We start from the raw sequence: 22476 nt of genomic DNA on the forward strand, positions 1-22476 counted from the left end.
TTAAGGCCTCGTTTTTGAGACAATCAAATTTGAAAATTTGCCAACACTCTCAATATATACAAAAAGATAAATAACGTAAATGAACGTGTTTATGGCTTTCGTTAAAAATTTATGTCCATATACCGTTTAGACAAAAAAGTATTTATATATTAAAACTGTTCGTAAAATATCAAATACTTACCAAGCCCTTAAAATTTACCAAAATTCTCAAAACTTTCAAACCTATTTTTCCAAGCATTCAACGTTTTCAAGACTTCTAAGCTCTAAAACGTATTAACAGAGATTCGAAACAATTCGAAGTGTTTCAAATCCCACCACTACATGGACTTGTGAATCAGTTCGAATATGTGCATATTTAATAAAATTCAAATTACTTCAAACATGATTCGATATTTGAAGCATTTAAAAGTCTTGGAGAATCCTGAGCCCTTAAAGCTTCGATAATTTTTGGAAGTTTTAATGGATCCTGAAAGTTCTGATAAATTTCAAAATTGATAAGTATTCAACGTCTTACATTTTGTATTATATTTTACCTTCAGTGGCTTGTATGTATAATATATTAACAAGATAGTTAGTATCTTATAAAAGATGTATAATTATTATGATTATTATGTAAGATATTAATGGTCTCATTAATATATAATAGCTGTAAAAATAGCTTACATTTTCAGTAAGTTTTGAAACCTTGAAATCTTTTAAATCATTCAATATTTATCGAAACTTGCAAGATTCAAGATTTATACAATATTTCAAATGTTTTAATTATCAAATCATATTCGAAGCAATTAGTACTGAAAAACTTCGAATCGTTTTAAAATTGAGATTGATTACTATATTCCCATTGTACTAGTTCAAGAAGGCGTCCAATTTAAGACGAACCGATAATGTTTCCTAGGCGACATACGTAAAGAACGAGAAGAACAAGGTGCTTACAATGGAATTTGACTTATAACTTTATTGGGTGGGTATAGCACTTCTCGTATTTTCTCTCTTTCCTTCCCGTAGCTTTTGGTGACACCCAATTTTCCATTATGCCTTCTAGCGAAAATCTTCGATGTAAGATGTTTTTACGCATTTTTTTGTTTTTGTTTTTAATCTCCTTTGTACTCACATTCTTTACATACTGCACAAATAAAAACCCTTTGTAGAATATCTCTTCATAAGTCGACTGGTTTAAGTAGTCAAGTCTAAAGTGACTCATGTGTCACAATTTATTATTGTAAATATGTTATTTACACATATAACTAAGCTTCAAACAGCTTAATAACGCTTTTCTTACTTTTCTTTTCGCATTTATGGAGAGGGTTTGGATTTTTTGGCTGTGGTACTTCTTCATTTTACATGTAACAAATACAATAGATAACTAATATAGCAGGTCATAATTAAGAACATGATAATCGACGAATAACGTAACTATATAAGACTGGATTCATCCTATCTGTCCCTCTGAACGTATGTATCGATCATTTTCTTAAACTCGTTATACAATATATATGTAAAGCTGTGTATATCTGTATTTTGTGTCTGTATGTGTCTCTCTAATATTTACTTAAATGTTAACTTCTTACAGACCGATTACATCTTTGAAAGGAAAAATTTCTATACTTCTATATAAGCCAAACTTAGTATATACCTAAATAGACACTTTTAATATCATAGATGTTTTCTTAGATACAAATACACACTTTTTTTTAAAGTCTCATATGTTTTATGCACGAAGGCTTCCTCAAACACCATATAAAAATTATAAAACAGAAAGAATGTTTAAAATTTACCACCTAACAAGTTATTATACATGAGTTTATAAGAGTCGGTGCTATGGCCAGCCTCCTTAGGCCTTTTATATACGACAACGTCAAAATTAAAATCTAGGCTAAACTGTCTCACCTCCTGGCATACAGGTGGATTTTTTTTTTTTATTTCTATTCGGAACTGTGTGTTTCACTCAGATTTAAGCAGCGTCGAACTACATTGTGTAAAATGTTTTTGATATTTATACTCCTGCTGGTCCGCTTAGTCTTTCAGCCATATTCTTTATCTAGTATTCAAGTTTTATAATTATTCAACAAGTCCATGAATATCCAGCCTCGTTCTTAATACCGCTCATCCGTAAACTAGAATTTAAGAACTAGTTACGGATGAACTGAGTTATTACAAGTACAAAAAAGGATCGTGATCTACATTGTTTCATATCATGCGACTTCTTATATGTATGTTTAATGTGCCAATATGTAAGAGCGCGTTCAAAGCGCTACGATTTATTTAGGTAAATTACGTATCTGCTTGCAAGGGTGTACTGTATTATGCATTAATAACCTTTTCACTGACGCAAAAATGTTGATAGTAATAGTTTTAGTATTAGTGGTAATTTTATCTGTGGTAGTAGTACTGATGCTGGTGATAATGGTGGGATATTGTATCGTAGACGACAAGTGAAACCACCTATCCCAATGAGGGGAAATCATTTTCATCATCTACTTTAGGAGCATTTTGACGTCCTCGAGGCGACCTCTGTTCAGATTGTGAAGCCTAGAAGTAAGAAATATATATAATTTGCATTACATCTACACACGCTAAGTTTCAATCGAAAACGAATACAAATACTTACAGGACCACGTGAATCTCCATCTCTAGGAGCTCCACGATTACCAAATCCACGACCATTTGCACGTTCTCCACGACCTCGTCCTCGACCACGTCCACCAGAACCACGTCGAGAATCACTGAATTGTATCTCAATGCCCAAAACACGCTTTTGTCTTCCTACACGTTGTGGATATTCTGCAGCAGCATCATATTCTTCTTCTTCTTCTTCTTCATCATCTACTCCCTCCTTCTTCCTTTCCAATGCATACATCTTTTTCCAGCGAGTCAAATCTTCACCTTCTCCAGCTTTACGTAAATTGTATTGAGGCTTCACTCTGTTATTACGTAAAGCTTTCCATTCATCCAAAGTCAATTCGCGCGATTCTTCCTCGGCAGGCTTTTCTTCCACCACGTCTGCAGTTATCTCTCCTTCTTTTGCTTCTGTGGTCGTTTGGTTGGCATCTCCATCAGGTTTTTCATTAGCCCAATCTTGATTATCTTGATTTAAACTTTCTCTGAAAATAGAATAAGGAACACAAATTATTAAAACGTGAATTTTTGTTAAATCAATTTTGTTAGAATCAATACTTACTCAATTTCATCATTGTGGGTACCCCAGTTATGACTACCAGCACCATCCTTTTTGTCCACTGGTTTAACTCCACTGCTTAAACATGTAAACAATGGATTTATTAATGTTAAATACCTATCGGGATATAATTCAACAATAATAAATGAAAAATTATGTATACGTTTTATCGGAACCAGATTGACGATCAAATTCACGTTTTCCACGATAATCATATCCTCCACGGCCGCGTGGTCCACCACGTCCACGCACCATTCCGCGCATTCCACCACGACCCCTACGCTCCCCGTATTCACCACGTTGATTATCATTGGAGTTTCGGAACTCTCGAGTTTCACGTCCTTCACTGAAGAATAAAAAAATAAAAGATTACAAAAAAAAATCAAAATATTGTCAACACTTCTTTCTTTTTCTATATTTGTATACTAACCCGGGAGGTCCTCGTCTTAGTTCTCCCTGACCACGAGGCGTTCTTTCACCATCCTCACGATTACGCCTATTGTTCCGTTCTTCTCTACTTTCTCCAGAAAATTTGACATTACGATCTCCACCACCAGTTCTTGATTGCGGCGGCTTTTTATCTCCAACTATATAAAAAAAATCATAATGTTAATAAGTAAAATGAAATTGTTACAAATAGTAAATTTATTAAAAATTAGTATATTAAAAATTTATATATATACTTCATATATCTACATAATAGGTTAATATAAAACGGAAGTACAACAAAATTTATATTTGTAAATAATGCATATTTACAGTTACTAATGATTTAGAATACATAAAAACTTTTATATTATCAAAGTAATTTCTCATAATATTAATTTTATATTTTGACATATGAGCCTCTTGCCACATGCCAAACCAAACAACTCCAACTTTTGTCCGTCTCTCAATTTCATTATCTAAGTAAATAATTAATGTTTAGTTCTTTAAAAAGAATATAGTATAAATAATAAGAAGATGGTATAAATAGTAATAAATTCCAGGATAAATTTAAAAAAAATAATATTTATAGAATATATATATTATTAGTTTTCTCATTTATGGAATTGGTCAATGTAGCTTCTGGATGACTTATACAATCAAAGCAAAAGCACATACATATACATGTTAATATAATTTTAATATAGTATATCGATTATTTGCAGCAAAAATAATAAGAGCCTTATATAAATCATCAAACAATAAAATATAATACAATCTCCAATCACCTAACGCATAAATCATTTTTCATTAAATTATATTAATATCTTGCACATACTTAACGATTGTGTAAAAATTTCGAGATAAATCACAGCAGCTTATCGTAATTATTTGTTAAATGACACGTGGGGTCACCATTGGTAAATTCTATTTTTACGATACGAGAACCTCACACTATGCGGTATAAAAAATTCTCAAAAAGTTACAAGAAACATGAACATTGGTACAATAAAATCCATACAAATTGTTCGAACTTAAAGAATAGCATTGATTGAAAGAATTAATAGAAAGAAATGATTAGCAACAGAACGAGAAAATCGTTAAGTGTGCGGCAAAATATCAAAAGCACATGGACCCACGAGGGACTAGGAGCGACGGCCATAATACCGCGCACGAGGCAAGAACGCGATGAAAAATGACTAACCTTGATCTTTCTTCAAATCTTGGACCTTGGAAGGTTGTTGTTGGGAATCCTTGATCACGCGATTTTTTTGAGTTTTGTTACCGGTTCCTTTCTGTGCGTCCGGCTGCTTACTCTTATTCTCCTTCTCCGAAAGCTTCTCCTTTTTCCTAGCTTCCTTCTTTAGTTCCTCTTCTCGGAGCTTCTCGTGCGGATCTTCGTCATCACCCAACGCTAACGAGAACTTGTTGGTAACGGCAATGCTGTACATATTTTCCATGATGTCTCTTATCCTCTATTCGTCGAGGATCACGCGAAAATTTCACGGCTACTCTTGAGCCCTTGTGTAACAGAGACATCCAATATTTCAATATGGCTGAGTCGGAGAATAGTTCACCACGAGGTCTGTGCTCAGGGAGGGACCGCATAATTGTCTTGCACCCAGCGCGCCACCTCCCCACCAATATTATTTATATCATCAATTTTATATCGTTTCAGACAGTAAATGACCCTCTAAAATTAAATTTTTAATTTTAATCCTGTCGTATTGTCAAAATAACTAATATCCATCGATAAAGAAAGATAGTTTTTCGTACTGCCGTTCTCAAAGAAACCGGCATTATTTCCATGAATTACTTAACGCCAACTGAATAGATTTTCTTATCTTTTATATTACTTTATCTTATTGTCGTACAATAATATTTATACACGCTATTTTTGGTCGTATATCATATTTCATAGCGTTTAAATAAAAAATATCAACCAGTTGTATTAATGATGTTCGATACCTGATGGCTACGATTTATTTAATAATTGAAAATCTCGTATGACCGCATATTATGCAATGATATTGTTTAAAAGTTTCTCTCGAAGATCGTTTCCCCGGAGTTATTTTTCGTCCGCCAAATTACACCTTTTATGTTACCTGATTAAATTTTGTATTATTTATATACTTAACATATACATACATATTTACGTTGTATAAGAGTTTATTATCTCTCTGCAATGTAAAAATAAACGTACTTTATTATATCTGAGGGTATGTACCTTTTTGCAATTTGATAATTAGATGAAGTATGTATATAGACATAATTATAAATACATATAGTAAATATAAAGTATATATAATGTTATTATTATTTATATTTTGTCTTCTTTTTGTTTAAAACATATAGAATATGAATGTAATTGATAGAATTTCAACCTTAATTTAGGTAAAACATTATTATTTTGAGTATAAAATTTACTAAATCTGGAAAAACTTTAAATAAAAGAACACGATATTAAAACTATAGGTAAATCAATAGTAAGATAATTTACGATTTTCTACATGTAAGGTGTAAAATGGTATCAATAGTGTTAAGTGTGTATTTCTTCTAACAACATATGACATGTTTTTTTCAATTTGCATTTCATATATAAGTACATCATAAAGTATAAACCATTTATGAAATCCTTATGCCGCATTCTTATGTAAAATAGAAGTTGTGAACATGAAAAAGTCTTAAAATCAAAGTTTCTTCAATTCAAAATACAATATTAATATATAATAATATTTTACAAATGAAAAAATTGTTTTCAATAATATTTTACTATACATAAATATATAATATATACATGTGTTCAACAAATCTTCATATAAGCAATATGTAACTATTATTTTATAACAATAAGTTTCAAATGTACAGGCGTTTAATTACAATAATATTCTTTACACACCGCCTAGAATATTATAATTTTTCTTTCATTTGTTAAATTAGCGTAAAATACTTTGTGAGATACATATTACATATTTTCTACTTCTGAAAACATTTACAATTTATTTATTTATACAAATATTTAGTACCCAAATATGTAATTCAAGTATATGTAAAAAATAACAACAAATAATTTACCAAAATTAACCAATCCCTTATACAAGTAACAATAATAGGCTAACTTTGTATTACGCGTTTCTTCCTTCGCCACGCCTCTGATTGGTCGACGCGTTGCTCGGAAAAGAATGCGCGCGCACGAGAATGAAGCCGCGTGTAGAAAACAGTCGGTAAGACGATGCCAACAATACAAGACGTAGTAGAAATTGCTATCCTGTTTCCCGAGCTAATCATCAGTTTAGAAAAAGAAATTTAATTGTCTAATCGATTATAAATTAACTTTATCTTATTATTATAAACCCGCTTCATACATATTTACTTATATATATATACACAAGTCGAACCGGGTATATACTACATTTTGGCGGTTCACTAGTTGCACGCGGTATACGAAAGGGTGGCAGAAAGAAAGAGAGAGAAAGAGAGTAGGTGGTTGTACTAACACGAACTTTTTAAGGTGGCGGGCGAGAGTGAGGTGAAAAACGTGAAATGGAATTGCACACGCCGAAGCGTGAGACGCGTCTATTGACAGAAGCGTTGCCGTGCAGTCCGCCAATGTGCGATAGCATGCTTTATCCGTGGAACTGGGGCGACGAGGCGAGAAACGTGAATCTTAGTCCGGGTAGCTCGTGCTCGTCGCCGGAATACAGGGAGCATAGTGTGGTGGCCACGCGAAACGGACCTCGGTCACGTTCAGGAGGCTCGGAGAGTCATCGTCGTGGTCGACCAAGAGCCGATGCTCTTTCCAATCTTATGATGCAAGGAAGCACCTCGCCGAGCAGTATAAAATGTAGTTATTGTAGCCGTGTATTCCCTAGAGAAAAAAGCCTCCAAGCACATTTGCGTACCCACACAGGTATCCATTATTTATTATTTTTAGCGTTAATCCGATCGTTTTTCCATGTTTTATAGAGAATAGAAGCGATTTCGATGGAAGTTTCTGTGAAAAAAAGTTATCACACGGTCCGTTAATAGATTGTACAGCCATATGATTTTAACGGTTTGGCCAACTCTGTGCGGTCACGCGTCCCGCCAATCGCCATCATACGTACTTTAAATAATTAAATGACTTATTTGTAGAAACAGCCTGGCGTGAATGAATCGATTTCGTTGAATATGAGATTTTTGTAGTATTTCTTGCATCGAACAATAAAAAATTATTTATAATAGAGGGGAAAAAAATATCTTTTTATAAATTTCGAAATATTCTTTGTTTAGAGGAAAGAAAAATGATTTGTGGCTTTCCTACCTAAATTGCTTTACTGCATGGAAAGTTATTTAAACTCTTTCTTTATTTATTTATTTAATTTATTTATTTTGTAAAAATAGTTCGTTAGAGAGCATATGTATTTCTTTTAAGAACTTTAATTTGCACTTTTTTAATCAATCTTTTTATTAATCATTATTTATAAATTGTCACTAAAAAAGACGTTAATATTTTATATATTAAAAATTTAATTTAGTGATTTTTTTATGTACCAACACATTTGTAGATATTTTTTTATTTTCGAGGATGAATTTTTGTTACAAATGAATAATTATTATTTTAGGGGAACGTCCATATCCATGTGATTATCCTGGATGTACAAAAGCCTTTACGCAATCAGGACAATTAAAGACCCATCAACGACTGCACACAGGAGAGAAACCTTTTTTATGTACAGAACCTGGCTGTGAAATGAGATTTACGCATGCCAATAGGCATTGTCCAGATCATCCATATGCTACTCTCACACGATCTGATGATTTTGTATTAAAACCAGTATCAGAGAATACTGAATTACCTCATGATGTTACTAGATGGCTAGAACGTTACAAAATGTCCAGGGAAAGGGAGGATAGAACACCTACAGGAAAGAATGAACGTAAGAAAAAGACATGGAAGAGTAGTTCAGAAAATCACAAAAGGGTTAAGTCTAGAAAAGGTCTGATGATGGATGCAACAGGAGAGCAAGAAAATCTAGATTGCAAGCAATCTAATCAAAGATTGTATTGTGGAGAGAGTCAAGACAGTCAAGAAGAAAGTCAAGATGAAGATCCAGCAGTATTACAAACATCTGAAGATGAAGAAATATCAACAAAGTTAGCAATTACTCCCTTAAGAAGACCATTAGATAGACTGCAGCCAAAGAAAAGATGGTTACGCGAAGCTTGTTTAGAACAGCAATTAGCCAAACCTTTAAATTGGGACACTAAACCTATCAATGTACCTATAACTACTTCGTTTAAAATTAATGGTAACCAAATGCAGTGGAGCTCACCTGTTGATAATTCATCTGCCTTGTTAGATAATTCATGTTTAAATGCATGTAAAGAAATTGAACTTGCAAAGTCAGAAGTAGATTCTCCTTATACATCTACACAAATATCTTGGGATAGAGCTTCTGAAAATGAATCTCTAGAACCACCTGTAAAAGAAGAACCAAAATATGTATTTGAAACATCAAATACATTATCTCAAAACATTTGGAATTCTTCACAGCATCATATGAACAATTTTTCGAATAACACGAACCAAATGAAAACCAATATTAACCACTCTATTTCTAAGTTTGAACCTCCCAAAAGTCCGAATCATACGTATTGGGACAATAATTTAAGAAACGAATCGACTGAATCTCCAATAAATCAGTCTAACGTGAAAATTCGGGATTTTGCTCAAAAAGATATTTCCAGACAAAATACGTTTATGAATTCTCATATTAGCGAAAATGTGACGAGACCAACTGTGTTAATGTTGGCTGGAAGTTTCAATAATAATAACAACAACAATAACAATAACAATAATAAAGATGCAATTTCAAAAGTACCACCAATTGAATCTGAAACAGGATTGAAAGTAGTTGTTCTTAAACAGGAGGATAATATTATCAAGTTACCAATTCCAGAAGATAGCCAGAAATGGCTAGGAGCTTTAGCTTTGATGGAATTAGCTAAAAATCAAGAAGAGATAGGGAGAGGTGTGAGTTTTAAACAGAACAGAAATGAATTCTCTGAGTTGAATTATACCCATTTATAGACTGTGATTATTGGCTATTGTAGTTTCATATTATTTTTGTATGGCAGAAAAAAATAAAAATGCATTTATTGCCATAATGTAGCATTTTTGAACATGTTAATAAGAAATTCTAATCTGTCTTTCTTGTTACACAATCAAGTAGCATCTTTTACAATTTTCTTTTGATATTTTTCTAATTACGTTGTAATGTTACAGTTTATGTTGGCCATTTATTTGCATTTTACTTTAAAACTATATGTTATGACTTTGCCATTATTAATATTCCAAATAGTTAAAATATTTGAGGTTTTTCTCTTTCTGTTTTTCCCGTTTTCTTTAAAAAAATAAATTAATGTGTACAAAAATTATATTATGTTTGTAACTTTGTTAAGATTTAAATGTGTATTCACATGAAATTTAAAAATTTGCAACATATCTTTATTTGGAGGAAATAAAGCCATAACAGTTTTCTTTTATAAAGGTACTCATTATCAGTTTCATGTATCTGTATACACTGTTATAAAAGTAAACGATTTTCTCGCAACATATGCAAGCAATGAGAGTATATTACTGTAACATTAAATTATATAAAAATATTCTTTCTTTTAAAACTTTTGTTGCTCCAGTGAAAGAAAGAAACAAAATTGTTATATTTTGCGAAAAGTTAAACATTATACTGTGCATATGCAATGTAACTTATAAATTTTATCTGTGCTTTGTGATTATATAGTGATATGAATATATTCTTATATACTTTTGATATCGAACGTATATGAAACAGAACATAAAAAGATTCGTAAATGAAAAAATTCATTAACTTAATTATTCACCCGATTTGACAAAAATTTTAAGTGTTATTTTCTTTTCATTGATTATACTTGCATATTCATTCTAAAAAATTTATGTAATAACTGTTAACTTTGCCGCTATTTGATCGTTTTTATTCATACTTTATATCACTTAAAACAGTAATTCATGTGAATAGTTTTCAATGTTTGACTTATTTTATAAAATTATAAAATGTTACGTTTTCCTTTTAGGTAATAATGCAACAATTTATTTATTATTATCGGCCATACCATATAACGATACAAAAATTTGTGTGATATTTAGAATATTAAAAAAATTTGCAGAGGAAAATTTTTTGTCGAAAATATTGGATGAAGTTTGTAAAGTATTTAATTGGAATAAATATAATTATTATTTATAAGATGTTATAAAGGAAAAGTAATGGGTAGTGATAAGGTAAACAAATCTTTCATTTGTAATATCATTAAGTAATTTTAACTCCTACTATTTTTTACTAGATGTGTACATATGTGAAATATTTTAATAAATATTTTTAAAAATTTTACGAAATATATTTAATTACTTCATAACACCAGTACATAAAATACATATAATGTGATTAAGAAAAATTTTTTAATTATATCTGGTATTTTTTTCATTATAAATTAACTTTAATACTTAATAAAAAATACATACATAATACCAGTCTCTTTATGATTCAACTTTTTAATATTTAATATGCAATATTGGTAGTGTTGTATCAGCTTATTATAATATCATCATTTTTCTTTTGATTTTTTAGTTCTTACATTATGTGATTCTTTATTTAGAACATTGTGTTCCATACATCTTCTTGTAATTCTTAATCTAGTATTTTCACTTCCGCGTGCGGGTGTTTTTTTCAAATTATCTAAATTATTTTGGTCCAAGTTTTCTGTATTTTCTTCGTTAATTCTATTCTGTTTTTGATACAATAAAGTATCTCTTTTCATAAAAGATATAGATTCTTCATGAAATTCAGACGTTGCACTCTCCTTGTTCATTGGATTCAAATTATCTTCTGTTTTGTTGATAGAAAAATCCTTAAATAGTGCGATCACTTCATTAATCTTACTACAGTCATTCGAAGTTGCTTTCTTTGAATTTCGTGTTTTTCTAGAACTTTTTTGCAAAATTGTATTCATTTTAAAGTCTTCAACTATTTTAATTAATTTCTGAACATTTTCGCTTGTTGCAAGCTCGTCTACATTATCTATTGTTTCATTCAAATGTTCTGATATTTCTGGTGCTAATAGCTCGATCTTTTTGATTACATCTTTTATCGAAACGTTCGAATTGTGTTGCTTTGTGTCAATCAATTTCTGCAACGACAAACTCCTTTTGAATTGATTTGTTTCCTGTTCGGATTGATTAACAGTTTCAGAGTATTCTTCATCGAAAATTTTTCGTCTCGTTAATCTACTATGCGATCTTGCCTTCTTGTATCTAGATGGTGGTGAAGAAGTATCTTCATCGTCACTGAAGTTCATACTAACTTTGGTTAATTTTAAAAGAGGAGGAGTTCGATTACGCCGAAGAGTAATAGGTTTCTTCACTCGAGTATTATTAATAATTGGTGTTATACAAATACTTCCTTCAATGCTCGACTTTTGCACGTATTTACTTATGTCGATATCAGAAGCATCTGGAACTGTAAATTCTGTAAAAAATTAAATATAGTTTTATGTTTCAACTTACATTGTATTTATACATACATAAATACTTACTAGAGTAATCAGAAGGATTAAATATATTTTGAAAACGATAATCAAGCATCAGTTCTTCAACAATCATGTATATTGGATGTCCTTTCAATTTGCACACGTTGCATATTCGAATCAGTAAAGAGATGATACTCATTATTTTCTCTTGTTTTGTATTCGAAAAATTTCTCAGGAAGTAAGAGAAGTTTATTAATAATAATACATAATCTATACTGTAAAAACGTTCTTGCCAAGGAAGACATTCATTACTACATGATAATATGTATCTTTTTGTTTTCATCAAGTTTTCCTTTATTTTAAATGCACCATGGAAATGTTGTAACGAAGCTGTGGTATTTTTTTGTAATGCATATAATTGTGCTCTAATATGAGTACTTGTAAATACCAAATAATGATATGATGTATTTTGGCAAACATAACAATTACAATCTTTATGACACATAAATTCAGGTAAATCAAACACTTTATTTCGGAGAACTGGTGAGGTACTATTCTCAGGAAGATCTCTAATAGGATCTATAGTTCGAGTTGGCGTTATTAAAACATTTCCTCTATTCATTTTTGCAAGATTACTGTTCATGGATAGTTTAAATGTTTCAATATTTAAAATATGTTCCAATCCTTGAAGTTTTACTTCACAATCGTTTAATTGTGTACGTGATAAGTCGATGTAACAGAGGGATTTTAAAATTTCCGCAACTCTTATGGTTGCCCCCAATATTTGTGCTGTTTTTAATCGTCTTACTAAATGAGCGCTAATTTCTTGGAAAGATAATAAACAGTTCATTCGTAAGGACAAATTAACAGTGGCAGAGAATAGTATGTCGAATCCAAACAGATACTTATGTTGAGGTTTCCCTAAAAAAAGTATTGGAATATAATATTACAAGTTACGAAGATGGAAAGTGCGTTTATACACAAAACTTTTACATTTTCTTTCAGAAAGTTCCTCGTTTAAGTTAACCAGAGAGTACAAAGTTTCAACAATATATCGAGTGTACTCTTCGTGTTTGATATTTTCTTTGTATAAATAGTAATTGTATAAAATTCTATCGAGGCTGTATAAGTATACAGCTATATTTTTGAAGAAAGAAATCCCTGGTAGTTTTCTGGACTCATCAAGTAATTTTCTAGCTTCATCATGCTAAGAATAAAATATATGAAATAGTTATAATGTTTTTAATAATTCATAGATAATAAACTTACCATGTTACATTCAAAGTAAAAATCTGATAAGCTTATCCAAAAAATAGCGATCGCGTAAATTATATCTTCATCATTATTATCTTTCAATTTGATGACAAGCTCTTTAGCAGTATTAATCCATTCATAATTAATATACCTCAAAGATATGCAACGTCCAATAACTAAGAAGTTAATAATATTCTAATTAATATTATAATTTCCATATGTTTTAAAAAAAGAAAGTTTAATATTTATGTACCATAAATAATTGTAGAATTATCTTGTAATTCAAATGCTAATGCATATGCAAGTTTCCATATATTAATTTCACATTCTTCGTACCTGTATAAATGAGCATATTCACCTGCTATGACTAATGTACGTAAAGTTATCAATGGTTCGTATCCCTTTGCAACTTCCTTCTGTTAATATAAATATACATAAATATTTAGGAATTAATTTTAAGTAAAAATATAATGGAAGATGCGACGATAATCAAACTTACGAGATTTTGTTTTAAACATCTCTCCCACTTTTTTATTGGTACCTGTAAGTATGTCATAAGTCTAGAGTCTTCCTTGATATTTATCAAGCTATAAGCTGGTATTACGTTACGAGATTCATTTTCTCCAATTTCGTTTATTTTTGGAGCATACAATGTGAATTTCGTATTTTCAATTTCGATCTGAGTCCTTTTGCTCACAGCACGCAATTGTGTTACAAAGATGTAAAATTCTAAATTGGCTTGTAAACACAAAACAGAGTGATCCACCTGAATTTCTTTCAAGTTTGAGATAGCTTGCTTAATATGTTCTAAAATATCTTCATTGTCATCGAAATTTAATGAATGACATACTAACATTTGAACCATGTAAGCGTATTGTATTGGGTTTACTTTTAAAGTTTCCACTTCGCTAAGAACTTTCTGAATTGCGACAGATAGATTAACTTTTGCTTCTTGTAAACCTTTTACCTCCTTTAAACATAATTCTACAAGATCGTATTTCGATAATTCTACAGTTAATCCTAATTCTTCTATCTTTGATTTATCCTTCTTCAAGCAAGCTAGCATGGTCATTTCCATAATTTTCTTGGAAGTTACAGACTTGAGTTTTATATTTGTCCACATGCGAAATGCTTTTGAATCTGGATCATTGTAGTTCAATAGCGCATTTAATGCAGTTGCAGTCATTGCTTCTCTGTACATGCCATGATTGTAATGAAGACTACTTATTTTATGTAATATGAAAGCAATGGGCTTCTGAAGATTGATATGCCGCGATTTTGATTCAATTCCATCAAGCCGTATAATAGAAGTAAATAACAAAGAAAATAAAAATATGCTTTCTTCATAAAAGCAACCAGATATTATGCCTAAGTTATAAATCAAGGCGCTAGAGATGGACCATAAATGTGTCCACAATTTGCACTTACATTCTTTCATTTCATAGATAAATGCTATATTTTGCTCCAAAAACCTTCTAGCTATTACACAAATATCTTTTGATAAATCGTTTGTAGAAAATTTGCTAATTAAATTGATACATCTGGTCTTTATAGCTACTGCATTATATATATCTTTTCTGACCATACAATTTTCACTTTGGCAAGATTTACATTTGTCTGATGTTTGTTTGATAAAACATATACTCATAGATCCAACTAGATTCATTATTTCCAATAATAAGTCATTTTTTATATACACTTTCTTCTCACTTTTTATACATGTTTCCCAATATATAAACAATGGTTCTAAAATATGGACAATATTGAATGTAGCCCATTTAATAGATCCTGTATATCCATAGCTTTTTGTAAGTCTTTCATAACTATTGGCCAACTTTTGAATTGTTTTAACATCATTTTCTATTAAATATTCAACTGGCTTTAAAAGTATAAGACATATAGACTCAAACAATAGGAAACATTGGTAACATTCTTCATCCTCAACTAAAATCTTCTTAAAATAATTGCTCATAGTATTTAAAGTTTTGGTTGGTGACTTAAGGCACTTTTCATTAATATTTTCACATATAATTCTACTTGTTATATGAAGCATATGACGACATATGACATGCTTTTCTTCAATGTTAAATAGTAATTTCGTCTGGATTAAGTAATCAGTGGTAAATGTAGAGAAATCAGATAAACATTTATTTGTCTCTGAATTCATGACTATAATTTTATCCAAATATGAACTAATCTTTGAAAGTAATTGCTTTGTGGAATTTTGATATGCAATCTGTATCATTTCTAATTCATATTTTATAATATCTTTTAATTGTAGATTATCTTTGGTACCTGATGGATCTTTTTGTAGAATAAGAAATTTATTATTAACTGCATTATGCCACAAATAAGCTATTTTTACTAACATATCACTCACATTGTCGTTAGAACAATTAGAACATAACTTCTCTGCTTTTAAATAAACACATACATTGTATGCTTCATCAAACATATACATTGCTAACAAGCAACGAATGATATGAAATAAACTACAAACAAATTTATTATTATTTAATATATTGGTTAAAACTGAACACAGAGCACAAGTTAATTTATAGATCTCTTTTCCCATGGCATAATTTTCTCTATTGCATTTATCTGCAGTGTGCGAAAGATACAATAACAGTTTAAAAATATACCTGTTAATGTCTTCATTTTGTTTGGGTATGATTGTCTAAAAATATAAATATTAAATTTAATACGAAAATAGACACAAAAAGGTACAATTATTATTTTATTTTATTATTATTTATTATTATTGTATATACTATATATAATTTATTATCATTACAAAAATTACAAACCTGAATATCTTCTATTATACCGTTTAATTCTCCCGTTTGAATTAACTCAATCCATCTTTTCATTTTTCCATCCATGTTATTTATTTTTGTAATAAATATCTGATATTTCAACGAATTGTATACTCTATATTTATAAACCGGTCATGAATTTACGAAGGTTGCAGATCATTTCACATTTACGCGGTGCAAATGTGACATGAAATAAATATGTATCAGTACGTATAATCTACATTCAAATAGTGTATCAAGATTTCTAATGCATATTATGATCATGATTGCTATTTGATTTGTTTAGCTTTACATTTTCCCTCTGTCTCTACTAACTCGACTCGTTAGAGGACCATGATATATAGAATAAGTATAGTTTCGTATCTATGTTATGTTTGTTCTCTTATGCTCTGCTTCTTCAAGTATAAGAGGTACACTTTAACCTAACCTTAATTGATAGGAAAGTGTCTGAAAGCATATTGTTTAAAAGATTACGTTAGTATTAATTTTCAATTAGAAATGAATTCAAGAACTCAAACTAGAAGAATTCCCGAGGTAGAGCCTCGAATAGATTATGTGCAATGCGACGGATTAGTAGTCATGAAAATGGTAAAGCATTGTCACGAAGAATCGATGAGTAACATGGATGTAGCTCAAGGTGCTCTGCTTGGTTTAGTTGTTCAAAATCGTCTCGAGATTACCAATTGTTTCCCTTTTCCCAAAAACGATGAGATCATGGACGAAGAAGAATATCAACTTGCTATGATGCGTCGTCTTCGATGGTAAATAATATTTACTACTAACGAGTTTATTAGTGTATAACAGTATAAATAAGCAAAAATCTCCTTTTTTTTTAGGGTAAATGTTGATCATTTCCATGTTGGATGGTATCAGAGCGCAGACGTTGGCAATTTCTTAAACGTATCTCTATTAGAATCACAATATCATTATCAAACATCCATCGAAGAATCGGTGGTGCTTATATATGATACAGCCAAGTCAGCCAGAGGTTTTTTAACTTTAAAAGCATACAGGCTTACTCCCCAAGCTATACAAATGTACAAGGAAGGTGAATTTACACCAGAAGCATTACGTACTTTGAAGATTGGTTACGAAAATTTATTTATTGAGATCCCAGTTGTGATAAAGAACAGTAACTTGACTAATATAATGATGTCTGAACTAGAGGAAATGATTCCTGAGGAAGAAGGTACTAAGTATTTAGATCTCGGAACAGCCACAGTCTTGGAAAACCAGTTACGTTGTTTGATGGATCGTGTGGATGAATTAAATCAAGAAGCTATGAAGTTCAATAGATATCAGCAACTAGTTGTTCGTCAACAGCAAGAGAAGAACAGACTTTTGGCTAAGAGAGCTCAAGAGAATGCTGCTAGAGCTGCTAAAGATGAGCCTCCATTACCAGATGATGATATCAACAAATTAATGAGACCTTTACCTGTTCCTCCTAGACTGAATCCAATGATCGTTGCTGGACAGATTAATACATATAGTGAACACATTTCTCAGTTCTGTGCTCAAAGTTTAGCAAAATTATACATTACTCAAAGTCTACAGAATGCCAAGGAATCGAAATCCTCCCATTAAGATAATCCTAAATGTAACTACAAAATTTCGAACATTAAACATAAAGAAATAATATTCAAAATAATAAAATTTTCTAAGAAAGTGTATGCATTTATATTTCATTTTTGTTGTTCTGTCTTTTTATTAATCATAGGTATTTGAAAACTTATTATTTTCGAAAAAAGGGAAGCAAAAGGGGGAAAAATTGGAAGAATTCATATTTTTATTCATATAATGATCATTTTAAACATTATTTTCATTGGCCATTTATTAGATATTTGATATATAAAAAACTCATATAAGAAATTGATAATTAAAATTTACGTTGATGTAAAAGAATTTTATTTTCTTTGTGCGTTACATAAGATGCGCAATTTCTCTTTTTAATTCTTCATTCGCAACTGTATAAATGGTTCGTTCATTGGTGTGTACACACCCAGACAAAAGTTTAATAAGCGACATAAGAGTTACTTGTTACTTCATAAAGGCGGATCCGAAATCAGTAGCGGCTCGTAATTTTATACGCCCCGTGTTTCACGGTTTCTAACCTCTAATCACAAAATACTTTCTTCCGTTTTTTTTTCTATTCATCAAATTACATTTCATCGGCCTGTCTATTCCTATCATCTAGAATTTCCTTCCGATTTTCGATATGGATGTGATTTACATATAAGAAATACACCATTCTCCGAAGTCATGAAAGCGTATTATGTTTCGCGGACAGTAGTGTACAGTCGTTTAAATTTTCCATTTATGTGGCACAGAATCGCACACACATTAAAGCACAAATACGTAAATGTCAGTCATACGGGTAAGCAGATCGGTGTAGGTATGTGACCGGGTGCAATCAAACAATTTGAAATAAGGAGACGAAAAGTTGCCGCACCAGTTGTTGCAATTCGAAATTACTATTAGTACATGTACTTACAATGGAGGGCCACCAGGTGTGTAAAACCTGTTAAGAATACAAAAGCGATTGATATATCACTGTTTAGTGTTAGATCAGTTTTATGCATTATGACTCATTCTTTTATGCGAACTTTTCAAGATAACTTTCTTTACTTTCGAATGTATTTTCATTTTATTAACGTTAAATGTTTGTTTTTCCAGGTAAGGGCATTATATGACTTCACTGGAGAGCCAGGAACAGCAGAGTTGTCTATCACAGCAGGAGAAATGTTGACTGTTATGAGGGATAATGTGGGTGATGGATGGTGTGAAGGTTTTAATCAGAGTGGAAAGTCTGGATTGTTTCCAGCGGCATATGTTCAAATTGTTGACACTTCAGCATCTGCTCCAAGTATACTTAAATTGTTTCATTACATATGAACAAATTTTTAAAATTGCAGAAGTAATAATTTGAAAGATTGTTATATTCAAATTTTCTTGTGCATTAGATGCAATGACATCATCCCAACAAAGTTCAGGGGATTATTGGGATGATGAATGGGATGACGATTCAGAAGTTGGACAAACGCAAGCGTATGTTCCTCAGCAGCAACAACAACATATGATGCAATTGCAACAGCACAATAGTGTTGATTATGGAGATTCAGTTTCTATGCAAACTATTCATTCTGTGATACCTGAAAGGCCTATACCCAACATACCAAAGAAAAATAATAAATTTTCTACATTAATAAAGTCTGGAGAAGATAGTTATTTATTAGGGATGAGAGTAGCAAATGTTCCTGAAAATGAGAAAATATATATTGAGGAAATTGAAGGTGGACGTTTTAGGTGGAGTTCAAGAGGGGAATCCTACAACTGTGTAGTTACATCTCCTAAGAAAGAATCTAAACTGAAGGGTCTTAAAAGTTTCATAGTTTATCAACTTACACCAACGGTATTTAATTTTTGTATCCTTATATCATTGTAACAATAAATCATAGAATTATCATTGATTCTTTGTTATAGTTCAACAATATTCAAGTTTCAAGAAGATACAAACACTTTGATTGGCTACACGAACGTTTGGAAGAAAAATATTGTTTTATTCCCATTCCACCATTGCCAGATAAACAAATATCAGGGAGATATGAAGAACAATTTATCGAACATCGACGCACACAATTACAAGAATTCGTTGATTACGTTTGTAGACATCCTGTACTAGCGCGTAGTCGCGTATGGGAACATTTTATAACTTGTACAGATGAGAAAAGGTGGAAAGCCGGCAAGAGACAAGCTGAGAAAGATGAATTATTAGGCGTAAATTACTTTAATGCTGTGCAATGTCCTGAAACAATTTTGGATGTTATAAAAGTGGAAATTCAAACGGATGCTTTCAGTAGATTTATAAGCGGATTGGATCCGGTTGTTAAAAATTTTATGGCTATGGCTGTTGATCAAACAAAGAAAAGCCTTCTTTATAAGAGAGAATTTCAAAAAATTGGTCAAAGTTTTAGTGCATTAAGTCATGCTTTAGAAGGCGACGATAGTAGTCGAGGAAGATTGACCTACGCGTTAAAAATAACGGGAGATGCTTATAACGATATCGGCAAGTTATATGAAGATCAGCCTAAGTTTGATTGGGAACCTTTGTCTGATAAATTTCATATTTATAGAGGAATCATCAGTAGTTTCCCAGATGTAATTAGCATACACAAGGTAACTGATAAGAAAGATTTTATTCTTTAAGGTATAGTCTTATGAAGAAATTTTGGTATTATTAATTTGCTTTATTCTTTTTCTTTAACCTGTTTAGACTGCTGTACAAAAACGTAAAGATTACGAAAGGTTAGTAAGTGAACATAAAATGGAGCCGCAACAATTGCGAGATTTATCTCATCGAACCGACGTAATAGCACGAGCTCTTCTCGCCGAAGAAACGCATTTTCAAACAGAACAAGAAATACATTTAACTCAAGCAATGAAAACGCATCTCGCGGAGCAAATTAAGTTTTATCAAAAGATTGTAGATAAATTACGGGAAGCGTTAAATGCATACGAAGGCTAAAATATGTGTATTTAATATAATATAAGGTTGCTTCGTTTATAATATCATTTGGTATAATACATAATATTAAAAGTGTTCATTTAGTTCAAAATGTATGAACTATATGAAATTCCAAACACTTTATGTTGAATTATTGATAAGCGTTGATTACAGAAAAGTTATACAAATTACACATAAGGGGCCAACAGTTTATTTTCACATGTTACTACCAAAAACTTAACGTATATAGGAATGTGCAAGTATATTTTCTATTTATAGTATTTTTTCACACTTATTTCAGTTGTATAACTAAGTTGATTGAAATAATCAATCAAACAGAAATCATATTAATCTATATTAAAGTAGAAATAAAATGCGATTTCCAGGAAGAAAGAAGCATCAACTAAACGGTATTATTAACGATGCCTAGTAATATATTGAATGTCAATATTAATGTTAATCTCTCGTGGCTGCTACTTCGACAATTTATATAATCATTCATTGTGTAATTTATTATTCTTTACGTATTTCAACTATGAATATTAATTTAATTTTCAATTTTTTTACTAAGTACAGTTATATAGTTATATATATATCATTTGTATGTTTCATTACATAGTATTAACAACTACTTGGAATTTAAATCAAACTTTAAACATATTATATTGAAATCAATGTGTAGTAGGAACATCATAGCAAACTACAGTCTAACACAAAAGTTTACATTACATTTTATAATAAATGTAAAGTTTATTATTTTTTATCACCACAGTTAACAAATATTAATATTATTTGTTAATTATATAGTTGTATATTACTGTATAATAAATAAACTTTACAAACACATTGCCATGAATTTAAGGAATAGTAAAGATTTATACTATTATAAATAAAAATTAAGTAAGATGTAAGTAGTTGTAAAAAGATCAATTTATATGGTGTAATGTAAACTTCTTTTGTCAAGTTATTGAATGCATTTATTTATTACACTATTCTTGTACTCGAACTAATTAATTTTTTCATATTCCGTAAAAAAAAACATCGTTTTACATGATTCATGGATTATCAGTCCACAACTTTGTATTTCATGAAGGCAGCCACTGTATGTCGATAAATCATTAATATAAAATGTAATAATCATGTAAATTTCTTATTTTGTCTATATAATATGCAAACTGAAACTGCTACACATTTATCAGTTAACAAATTATAAAATAAAGCATATCATTGTTAATGTATTTAAAATAATTTGTATAAAAAAATAGCCTAATTTTAAACACAAACACACGCAATTCTGTAAATGTTATTATATGGTTATTATTATTGTTATCATTTGCATCGTCCATATTTTTATTATATTTGCATTCGTTTTCATATCCGAAAGGAAAACTTTTATTAAATGTGCATTAAATTAAAGTGCGATTAATTTACTTATTCTGTAGTTTATAAGCGTTCCGATATTTCTGTTTTATTTTTAATTAACAATCTTACAACTCAGGATGACTATAGAAAAGAATGATTACATTAATGCGATACTCAAACAAGCTAAGACAGCTAAATATATATATATATATATATATATATATATATCAGTATGTGTGTATATATATATACATATTTTTTTTATTCATCAACATTCCATGAAATAGTAGTATCGAACATCCGTTTTGTAGCACCACAATTAAGAAATTAAAAAAGATCTTATTAATTTCGAAATACTTGTTATCCGCTTTCTATAGTCCTCGAACTTACAAACCAGTTTT

The 22476-nt window shown here is 30.6% G+C and overlaps 5 protein-coding genes across 6 annotated transcripts; 3 read left to right on the forward strand and 2 right to left on the reverse strand.

Moving 5' to 3' along the window:
* Nucleotides 1-1172: 1172 nt before the first annotated feature.
* On the reverse strand, nt 1173-5194 carry LOC138187722 (SERPINE1 mRNA-binding protein 1). The gene is made up of 6 exons (XM_069128815.1): nt 4806-5194; nt 3606-3762; nt 3339-3521; nt 3179-3250; nt 2609-3101; nt 1173-2529 (listed from the first exon to the last, which is right to left on the reverse strand). Exons 1-6 carry the CDS (start codon nt 5059-5061, stop codon nt 2443-2445), a joined length of 1248 nt encoding a protein of 415 aa, XP_068984916.1. The 5' UTR covers nt 5062-5194; the 3' UTR covers nt 1173-2442.
* A 1615-nt stretch (nt 5195-6809) lies between these two features.
* LOC138187732 (uncharacterized) lies at nt 6810-10918 on the forward strand. The gene is made up of 3 exons (XM_069128847.1): nt 6810-7511; nt 8206-9617; nt 10694-10918. The coding sequence occupies exons 1-3, from the start codon at nt 7145-7147 to the stop codon at nt 10757-10759; spliced, it is 1845 nt and encodes a 614-aa protein (XP_068984948.1). The 5' UTR covers nt 6810-7144; the 3' UTR covers nt 10760-10918.
* Nucleotides 10919-10934: 16 nt separating this feature from the next.
* Nucleotides 10935-16423, reverse strand: LOC138187731 (uncharacterized). Of its 2 annotated transcripts, none has more exons than XM_069128844.1 (7): nt 16204-16423; nt 13896-16073; nt 13650-13812; nt 13412-13572; nt 13136-13349; nt 12209-13063; nt 10935-12141 (listed from the first exon to the last, which is right to left on the reverse strand). In XM_069128844.1, the coding sequence occupies exons 1-7, from the start codon at nt 16276-16278 to the stop codon at nt 11222-11224; spliced, it is 4566 nt and encodes a 1521-aa protein (XP_068984945.1). In that variant the 5' UTR covers nt 16279-16423; the 3' UTR covers nt 10935-11221. The 2 variants fall into 2 exon arrangements, with proteins under 2 accessions (XP_068984945.1, XP_068984946.1); XM_069128845.1 differs by lacking the exon at nt 16204-16423 and having other exon boundaries at nt 10937-12141; nt 13896-15700; nt 15777-15916.
* A 153-nt stretch (nt 16424-16576) lies between these two features.
* Nucleotides 16577-17882, forward strand: eIF3h (eukaryotic translation initiation factor 3 subunit h). The gene is made up of 2 exons (XM_069128856.1): nt 16577-16973; nt 17049-17882. The coding sequence occupies exons 1-2, from the start codon at nt 16711-16713 to the stop codon at nt 17794-17796; spliced, it is 1011 nt and encodes a 336-aa protein (XP_068984957.1). The 5' UTR covers nt 16577-16710; the 3' UTR covers nt 17797-17882.
* A 242-nt stretch (nt 17883-18124) lies between these two features.
* SH3PX1 (sorting nexin 33-like protein SH3PX1) lies at nt 18125-22352 on the forward strand. The gene is made up of 5 exons (XM_069128848.1): nt 18125-18719; nt 18886-19075; nt 19173-19621; nt 19693-20385; nt 20483-22352. The coding sequence occupies exons 1-5, from the start codon at nt 18705-18707 to the stop codon at nt 20732-20734; spliced, it is 1599 nt and encodes a 532-aa protein (XP_068984949.1). The 5' UTR covers nt 18125-18704; the 3' UTR covers nt 20735-22352.
* Nucleotides 22353-22476: the final 124 nt, after the last annotated feature.

This window comes from Bombus flavifrons, chromosome 15 (genome assembly GCF_040668555.2).
Source record: "Bombus flavifrons isolate JBK064 chromosome 15, iyBomFlav1_principal, whole genome shotgun sequence".
In the NCBI taxonomy this organism is placed as follows: Eukaryota; Metazoa; Arthropoda; class Insecta; order Hymenoptera; family Apidae; genus Bombus; species Bombus flavifrons.

What these genes read in the sequence shown, in the direction of transcription:
- LOC138187722 (XM_069128815.1), bottom strand. Translation starts at nt 5,061, where the DNA reads ATGGAAAATATGTACAGCATTGCCGTTACCAACAAGTTCTCGTTAGCG. An exon ending in CTAAGACGAGGACCTCCCGG is followed by an intron (nt 3,522 to 3,605) that starts GTTAGTATACAA and finishes TTTATTCTTCAG; the next exon opens with TGAAGGACGTGAAACTCGAG. An exon ending in CAATCTGGTTCCGATAAAAC is followed by an intron (nt 3,251 to 3,338) that starts GTATACATAATT and finishes ATGTTTAAGCAG; the next exon opens with TGGAGTTAAACCAGTGGACA.
- LOC138187732 (XM_069128847.1), top strand. Translation starts at nt 7,145, where the DNA reads ATGGAATTGCACACGCCGAAGCGTGAGACGCGTCTATTGACAGAAGCG. An exon ending in ACATTTGCGTACCCACACAG is followed by an intron (nt 7,512 to 8,205) that starts GTATCCATTATT and finishes TTATTATTTTAG; the next exon opens with GGGAACGTCCATATCCATGT. An exon ending in AAGAAGAGATAGGGAGAGGT is followed by an intron (nt 9,618 to 10,693) that starts GTGAGTTTTAAA and finishes TTTTCCTTTTAG; the next exon opens with GTAATAATGCAACAATTTAT.
- LOC138187731 (XM_069128844.1), bottom strand. Translation starts at nt 16,278, where the DNA reads ATGGATGGAAAAATGAAAAGATGGATTGAGTTAATTCAAACGGGAGAA. An exon ending in GTATAATAGAAGATATTCAG is followed by an intron (nt 16,074 to 16,203) that starts GTTTGTAATTTT and finishes TTATATTTTTAG; the next exon opens with ACAATCATACCCAAACAAAA. An exon ending in GGAACTTTCTGAAAGAAAAT is followed by an intron (nt 13,064 to 13,135) that starts GTAAAAGTTTTG and finishes TACTTTTTTTAG; the next exon opens with GGAAACCTCAACATAAGTAT.
- eIF3h (XM_069128856.1), top strand. Translation starts at nt 16,711, where the DNA reads ATGAATTCAAGAACTCAAACTAGAAGAATTCCCGAGGTAGAGCCTCGA. An exon ending in ATGATGCGTCGTCTTCGATG is followed by an intron (nt 16,974 to 17,048) that starts GTAAATAATATT and finishes CTTTTTTTTTAG; the next exon opens with GGTAAATGTTGATCATTTCC.
- SH3PX1 (XM_069128848.1), top strand. An exon ending in TTTATCAACTTACACCAACG is followed by an intron (nt 19,622 to 19,692) that starts GTATTTAATTTT and finishes TCTTTGTTATAG; the next exon opens with TTCAACAATATTCAAGTTTC. An exon ending in ATGTAATTAGCATACACAAG is followed by an intron (nt 20,386 to 20,482) that starts GTAACTGATAAG and finishes TAACCTGTTTAG; the next exon opens with ACTGCTGTACAAAAACGTAA.